General features: G+C 43.0%; 1 protein-coding gene across 1 annotated transcript; it reads left to right on the forward strand.

Annotated features, from left to right (window-relative positions):
- The first annotated feature begins 2,303 nt into the window (after window positions 1-2,303).
- LOC125523027 lies at window positions 2,304-7,764 on the forward strand. The gene is made up of 6 exons (XM_048688065.1): window positions 2,304-2,826; window positions 3,725-4,234; window positions 4,530-4,583; window positions 4,960-5,075; window positions 5,932-6,107; window positions 7,257-7,764. The coding sequence occupies exons 1-5, from the start codon at window positions 2,423-2,425 to the stop codon at window positions 6,072-6,074; spliced, it is 1,227 nt and encodes a 408-aa protein (XP_048544022.1). The 5' UTR covers window positions 2,304-2,422; the 3' UTR covers window positions 6,075-6,107; window positions 7,257-7,764.
- Window positions 7,765-8,472: the final 708 nt, after the last annotated feature.

Genomic DNA, 8,472 nt, shown 5'->3' on the forward strand with positions numbered 1-8,472 from the left:
TTACTAGAGGTGAGGGTAGAACTATGACTTGGTTAGGGTCTGGCCCTAAAGTTGCTTTGTCTTTAGCTTTTGATAATTGTAAGGATCTTGTGATTGCATAATACAAGTTTTCACCCGCAAAAAAAAATGATTAGAATTGAGCATCCATTCGCAAGGCATTTCACATCAATTACCGGGTCATAATGAAGATGATGCAGGAAGGCTAGAAGCCCCTAGCGAGACTCGGCGGGAGGCCGACTCTCACGAACCCTGTGGGCCGGCTCACGGAGAAGGCCAGAGAGGGGAAATTTTCCTAACTTAGAGGACAAGATAAATAAGAGTTAGAGTAGGATACGACTTGGGAGTACAACCCGAAATCTTCTGTAAGTCTAGGGACTCAACCTATTATATAAAAGGGAGCCCCTAGGACCAAAAGACTAAGTTGCAATCTCTCGAAAGCAAGGTTAGCGAATCCACATCCTTGTAATCAAGATCATCATCAATATCAATCAAGCAGGAGTAGGCTTTTTACCTCCACCGTGAGGGGCTGAACCTGGGTAAACCTGTGTCTCTTGTTCCCGATCAACCCCGTTCAAGCAACCACCTAGTTGCGATGGCCTCGAGACTTAGTCCTTTCACGAGGACATCTGCCATGACAAAACCATGACAAAGGGCCTTTGTCAGTTAACTTCATCTAATCACCCATGCAGGAACACTGGATCGTAAAGAGATTTTCATTTACCGATGTGGTCTTGATCTCCTTTGTTAGGTTCCATGCAATATTCATATTCGTAGTTAAAGCCTAGGTAGTGAATTGGTTGGTTGTGTGAACCTTTGCAATCGCCATTCACTTGATCCCTTCACTTACTACGTCGGGGTCTTCTTCAAACACCCGCATCATCGAAGTCCTCTTTCTCAAATTCCTACTTTTCTTTGTCCGATCCACCAATTACCTGCACCCCAAAATACACACAGGCAGCTAGGGACGCCATTGTTTATGGGAACTAAAACCATATAAGCTCTAGGTCTATGTTTCTTTAACCTAATTGCTACCAAAGCCGGGCACACATGTGAGGGCACCCCCTTTATCAACTCGAGTAACTAAACCATGGAGGAGACGAAATCGTGGCTGAGAATGAGTAGAACACACGCCGGAGAAGGTCTTTGTCGAGGGGATAAGAAAGCTCTAGATGGGAGCCACCAAGGATTTTTTTTAATAATCCTATATGTTTAATGATCTAGATAGGAAACTACAATACACATAAAGCATGCGATATAGAAATTTTATCAGTATGATACTAGTTAGATCGAGATATTAAACAGTAACACATGGCCAGAGAAGAATACATCTTGTGAGATATGGAGAAGACTTTTCTTCATTAATTTTTGTTCATCCATATTTATTGCACTCAACCATATCTTGGTCCTACTATTATAACTAGATCTTCTTGTGACCATTCGTCGAATACACAATCAACTTTGAAGCTCATTCATATATTGGCTCTGTGTCGTTACAACACCATATAAATTAATATTGATCCTTCTGACTCAACTATTGTATGTTAAGATCGAAAACTCTTAAAGTTGAAAAGCCATGATTAGAATTGAGCATGCAAGGCCAGGAAGAGGATAGATCAATCTACGCTTATCTCATTAAGGAAATTAGGCATCTCTTGTCTCTTCATAATTCTTGTATTACTCATGTTAATCGTACTCAAATAATGTTAGTGATAATTTAGCTAAGTTGCTAGAGGTGAGGGTAGAACTACGACTTGGTTAGGGTATGGCCCTGAAGTTGCTTTGTCTTTAGCTTTTGATGATTATAAGGATCTTGTGATTGCATAATACAAGTTTTCATCCGCAGAAAAAATAATTAGAATTGAGCATCCATTCGCAAGGCATTTCACACTGGAAAACACATATGCGCACGCGTTTCTTAGTCGGCTCACACAACATGTTATACAAGATGAATTCAATGTGTCCAATTTTGCGCTTCGGTTTCGCGCTATTCAACCTAGCTTGCTTGTCGTGCTCCGAAGGTTTCTAACACACCCAACCTACCTTATTATTTTCTATAAAATCCCATCGGCTCACCACGCGTGCATGTTTCTATTAACCGCAAAGCTTTCTTAATATTAGATATCATCTATCATACTGGATTTGCTTGCATACCTCAATTCGCCACATGGCCATGCGTCTTCATTATTTTTAAATATGTTTTTAATATTTTGCTAGGACATATTTGTCGAGCAATTTTTAATACATTACTAATCGTGGATGTACCCTTTAATTAATTTCCAAATATACCAAAATCATTCGTGTTCACATCTAGACGTGTTCAAATTACAAATCAATATAAAAGGGAGTAGAGATTGAAAGCAGAAACCACATTCACCCTGGCTCTTCTATCTTGCCTCCCTCCGAAAACCCTCTCCCTACAGGAATGGATCCCTTCGTTTCTGACACCACCGGTCCTGTGACAACCAGCCCCAAAACTCAGGGACAAGAGGAAGAGGGCCTTGGAACCGACCCCTCCTTCAATTCCCTTACCACTGAGTCCGTCGGCGCGAGCCCCGACGCGGAGGGCGGCGCCGCCGCCACACAGGCGGACGATGAGGCGGAGAGTGGGGCGCCCGGCTCCCCTTCCCCGCCCCGACCGCCGCCGAGCATCTCCGCGCGCCGCGATCCTCTCAGGGCCGCGTGCTTCCGGAGGCTGGCCGCCTCCTGCGAAGCCCGCCGACTCCGCGAGGCGGCGCTCCTCCGTGCGTCTAAACCGCCCGCGGAGAAGGCCGAGGACCCCGACGAGCCAATCTGGCCACCAAGAAGCCGCTATTGGAGGCGCTTCGTGTATGTATACCTCGCCTTCCACCCCGACTCTCCTTTTGCTCATGAATGCATGATTAGATAGTTCCTTCAAATAATTTAGGTTTAGATAGATTACCATGCTAGGGCTTTCGGAGAACATATCGCTGAGGCGTTCGTTTTCAGAGATTTTACACGTAGTAGATTCAGCAATTTTACATGTGCAATAGTAGATTCTATTTATCCCGTCCCAACTTAGTTTTTATTTTGGAGAAGTACGTGGTAATATGTTTCGTAGCCTAACGGAGATGGTGAGAAGAATCATGATTCTGTTTTTTATATAAAATAACTGTGATTTAGTTTGATTACCATGCTAGGGTTGTTTGAGGAGTAGGGATATCTGCAATTGCAATCGGTACATCCGATTTACTATTGCTACATTAGGTCATGTTTCTAGTGCTGATGGCATCTCGGTCAGTGTGTAGCCTAGGTTCTGGAGCGTTACGTTAGCTCGAGCTGTTAAATATATATTTGCGAGTTATGTCCTTACTTTTGTGAACTGGATTGTTGATGCCCCAACTAGTGATAAGGCGTTAAGTTCCGCCTTTCTGTTCCTAACGGAATCTTTGAATCTAGCCTAGGGATCTCAAAACATTACGTAAGCCCTAGTTACCTAATTAAGCTGTTCAAAATGTTGGAGATTTATGGCATTACCATAATGAACCTGATTTATGGGAGAACCATAATGCTCTAATGCCAGCGATATCTTGATATCTAGCCTGAGAAATCAAAGATTTACTATAACTAGCCTTTGTCCTCACCCTCTTTTCATGTTCATGGTGGTGTATCCCTTCTGTTCTAATCTTATGTTCACGTTTCTTTTGTTTCTCTATCAAGCATTTTGCCTTTCCCAGTCTGAAACTTTTGCAATTACCTCCAACAGGGAACTAAAAACTATGGGGTCCAGGCCGGCTAATCCTGTGCCCAACCCTGATGAGAGTTCATTATCTCATATCAAGAGCCAAGATATGTTAGCTGACAAGGTTGTGGACCAATGGGATGACAGTGACACTGAAAACTCCTCTGGAAGTGCATCATATCAAGTTGTTCCTTACAAGAATGTCCAGGGAGAAAACAACTTACCTGTGCTGTCTAAAAAAAGAAAATTCATTATCAGTACATATTCTGTGCAATGTAGTACTTGCCAGAAATGGAGAGTTGTACCATCCAAACTGAAATATGAGCAAATCCGAGAGAATATTATACAAGTTCCTTTTTCTTGCAAATATGTCCATGGGTGGAAGCCACAAGTTACATGCCATGATCCAACTGATATATCTGAGGATAATGGCATGGCATGGGCAATTGATATCCCATGCATCCCTCAGACCCCTCTTGGGTGGGAAAGGAATATTACTCTAAGGAATGAACAGAGCACGAGATTCGCTGATGTGTGAGTATTACTTGTTTTGCACAACATCGCAGTTAATTTGTTTCCCAGCTTTTTGTATTTATTTCTGAGCAAATGAGGTTGCAGTTGTTTTCTAACGTGCCTGGGTCGTAACTCTTGAGAGCTCAAAATGCTCATTTATGGTTTAGGAACTTAATGCTGTTCATATTTGATCAATGGTTAAACATTCATTCCTGTTGTCTGCTAAACACCTTACACACCTATATAAAAGGATGTGCTTGCCATTCCGTGTACGTATTGTATGACTGTTTCGTAACACTTATATACATCCTTTCAGGTACTATATCTCTCCCACAGGCAGAAAAGTAAGATCCATGAAAGATGTCGAAAGGTAAGCTAACTTTCTTCTGGTCAACTTCTCTTCAATATCGTTACTTTCTTAAGCATATTAGTGCCCAGATGCAGTTTTCCCTTCATCTAGCATGTTGATAACCGCATCTGAATGGTATCCACTATTATTGTGAAGTTGTTACAAAGTGTTATCATTGTACTTTCACTACCTCAATGGCTCAATGATCATATGAAGCACACAACCAGCGTTTAGGCTTAGCTTTGTTGGGGCTTATTTTCAGAACTCTTGCCTGTTCTTACAATTGAACGTTGGAAACACAGAATACATGTGTATACTATGTGAAGTTGTGAACTTCTCCATGTGGTTCAATCTGCCTAGATGTTTATCTTATTCGTCATATGTTATACTTTGATAGGTATCTTGAAGACAACCCAGACTATGCTGCCCGCTTACAGTTATCTCAGTTTTCGTTCAGGGTACCTAAACCTCCAAATTGCCCTCGTCAGTCAGACCTTATTGAACCAACTGAAGGTATATTTATGCACAACTTTTAACATGGTTACTTTAACTGGCATGCTAAATGGATTGCTGGTTGGACAAGCATCTCTCTTCTGGTTGAACAATGGCCACTATTGCTTCAAATTTATGTCAGTGATAAAATGGTTTTCGGATTGCCTTGTCAACTGAGAATGCATTACAAGTTTGTGTACTTGTATATTGTGGTATGTGGTACTTAATGGAATTATTTAAGTGGTAGGTCAGGTGGTGAGCTGGGGTGTACAGGATAGTAGGGCATGCATGTAAGCAAAGTTCCACACGTGCCACTCATATTTTAAATGATCATAACAGGTTGAGATGTCGTAAATTGGATTTTACTTTATTGTTTTTAAATTTCTGTAAATTGGATGGCACACCTGATAACATAACGTAGACCATTGCACGCACTAGTGGCTGATGGATTATATCCCCTTTACATGAATATGAAACTAAATGAGAGTTCTGTTAATGCATGCTGCCTATATATAGTTGCATAACATGAGACAGGCAGGTGGGTGACTTCTAGTACCCTTGTTGATTATAGCACCACTCCTAGATTAAGTTCTTGCAACTAGCTAGCGATTTAGGGATCTTGTAGCAGCGGTTAGAAATTTAGAATCACTCTGTGGGGTTCATTGGTGGTTGGTGATGTCTGCTGTTTCCATCTATTAGTATACTTACATACAATGACCCTTGCACACCGGACAACGTCTTGATGTGATTAGCTTGCTTGTCTTCTCTTCTGGCTCAAGTGATTAATGGCGTTCTATTCACTCTCTGTGTTTGTGCAACCATCTGATAATTTGACACATGATTTGTTATTTATCTGATGGCATGCTCTTATTTTCAGTGCTACCTCCGGTTCACGAGGATCCGGTGCACAACTACATGCCGGCCCCTCATGGAGAAGCCAATCATTTAACTCATATACCAGTTATACTAGCTCTACAAGTACCAGTGATGCTCTCCAAAAAGAGAAAACTAAACCAGTGATGCTCTCCAGAAAGAAAGAAAAATGCTCTATCAGTTAGTTCAAACTTCAAACTTGAAATGTGCTATTTTGCTGTATTATCTTACTGTTAATGTTCCACCTTAGCTAAGCTCGCTCCCCTTGTGCCGTACTTTGCTCCAGCTTGGAGTATTTAACCAAAACCTACCACAATTCGTGGATCCGTGGCCATAAACTATCACTTTACGAATTTGTGCCGAAAACTACCACTTTTTTGCTAATCTATGACTAAAAACTACCATGTCTGTAAATCGACCGATTCGTTCATTTTAAACACGCTTATGACAGACTGGGCCCATCCGCCAGGACTGAAAAAGTCAACACCGTTAACTTTGGCCGTTAACATGTGGGGCCCACATGTCAATTCTATCCCCTTCCTCTGAAATTCCCCATGGAGGATTTAGATAAGGGGTTCCGTCGCCTGCGAGCTGCGGTGGCCATCCTCTGCACCCGAGGCCTCCCCAGCATGCTTCGGCAAGGCCGAGCCTCCGCACGAGCCCCTGCCCGCTCCAGCAAGGCTGAAGCCCCTTGTGCCCGTGCTCCTACCAGCTCCGGCGAGGCCGAGCCCCGCATGCCCGCACCCCCGCCCGCTCTGGTGAGGCCGAGGCCCAGCGCCACTGCCCGCTCCGGTGAGGCCGATTCCCCCGTGTGCGCACGCCCCTGCCCGCTCCGGCGAGGCCGCGACGTTGACCTGCTGCTAGCCCGGGCAGATGCGACGGGAGGCGTCGGTGCGATTCAACGGGAGACAAACTCGAGAGCGGCAGCGTTTACCTGCTGATGGCAGGGGCTAATCGGTTCGTCGGCGTAAGGCTGTGCTGCGGGCGGTGGGCTCCTGCCTCGCCCTCGACCTTCCCGGCCTCCCTGTGCTCTCGATCCAGTTGTCCCCCCGCCGCCGGAGTCGATGTCGCTGCCGCACACAGACTCATTGTACTTCCTCCGGTCCTTTTTATTCTGCATATTGGATTTGCCGAAAGTCAAACTTTGCTAAGTTTGATTAAATTTATATTAAAAATTATTAGCATCTATAATATGTAATAAATATAATATGAAAATATATTCCAGGATGAATCTAATGATATTGGTGTTGTTATATGAATGTCTATAATTTTTTATATAAACTTGGTCAAAGTTGAATGAGATTGATTTTGGTCAAACCTAATATGCAGAGTAAAAAGAACCGGAGGAAGTACGCTGCCACCGCCATGCGAGCGAGCCTACGCGTTGCCGGCTGGCTGGCTGCCGCACCGTCTGCCAAGCTGCCCGCCATGCTGGCTAGCCATGGCCGCAGCCGTGCCTAGGCTTGTGCTTGGTGGGGAATTTTAGAGGTATGAGTTGTAGGAGATGGAACTGACATGTGGGCCCCTTAGGTTGACGGTCAAAGTAACGGTGTTGGCTATTTCAGCCCGGACGGGTGGGCCTAGCTTGTCATAATCAGGTTTAATCCACCATTTTTTATACTTGGTAGTTTTTAATAAGGGATTAGGAAAAAAGTGGTAATTTTCGGCACAAATTCGTAAAGTGGTGGTTTATGGGCACGGATCCATGAATTGTGGTAGTTTTTGGTTAAATACTCCTCCAGCTTAGCTGGAACTGAGAAAGTTTTTGGGACATCGACATCAACAGAGGAATGTTGTTGCAGAAAGTTATTGAAACTGACACATTGCTTTTACCTCATTCTGTTCTTGTGTTGTGGATGCCTATAACTTTAAGTTTATGCGTGTTGCACATCATAATCTCCTGTATAAGGTAAAATCTTTTTTATTGAGATCAATGGGTATTGGGACAGAGCTTAGATAATAGAAGTTTCTGCCACCCCCATTCTATGACCAAAGATCACATTATATACATCTGTCTATTTTACGTTTATGCGACGAATTGCATGCGCAAGCCCATAGCATTTGAGACCTTTTTAAGTTCAAACATACAAATGACAAAAGCCATTAAACTATGCATCATATTGATCTGCATCTCAAAAGAAAAACAAACAAGGCGTGATCTATGTTGGGATTCTTATAGAACTAGAAAAATAGAAATGCATTCCAAGGAAAGAGTGAGCCCCATTCTATGATCAAAGAGTTTACAAACTAGCATGACAAAATTTCCTCTTTGGATGGCAAGTCTTACAAGATGCAGGAACAAGAAAAATTCTTTATGAGGTCAAATAGCCCTTGTACCAATTATTTCTAAAATGGCTGAAGTTCTCCAAAACTTACTGAAGATCCTACGGATCATTTGTTCATTATATACTTTCTCTTGACATAATGACGGGAGCATTCTAGGGTTTTAGTGATTCTCACAAAACAAAACCCAGATAATGATCGCATGGTCCTACGTACGGTCTCAAAATTTGCTTTCTCTTCGCCTTTTGATCTCAAGAATAAA

The sequence above is a fragment of the Triticum urartu genome, chromosome 7 (genome assembly GCF_003073215.2).
Source record: "Triticum urartu cultivar G1812 chromosome 7, Tu2.1, whole genome shotgun sequence".
Taxonomy (NCBI): domain Eukaryota; kingdom Viridiplantae; phylum Streptophyta; class Magnoliopsida; order Poales; family Poaceae; genus Triticum; species Triticum urartu.

What these genes read in the sequence shown, in the direction of transcription:
- LOC125523027 (XM_048688065.1), top strand. Translation starts at nt 2,423, where the DNA reads ATGGATCCCTTCGTTTCTGACACCACCGGTCCTGTGACAACCAGCCCC. An exon ending in CGCTATTGGAGGCGCTTCGT is followed by an intron (nt 2,827 to 3,724) that starts GTATGTATACCT and finishes TACCTCCAACAG; the next exon opens with GGAACTAAAAACTATGGGGT. An exon ending in TCCATGAAAGATGTCGAAAG is followed by an intron (nt 4,584 to 4,959) that starts GTAAGCTAACTT and finishes ATACTTTGATAG; the next exon opens with GTATCTTGAAGACAACCCAG.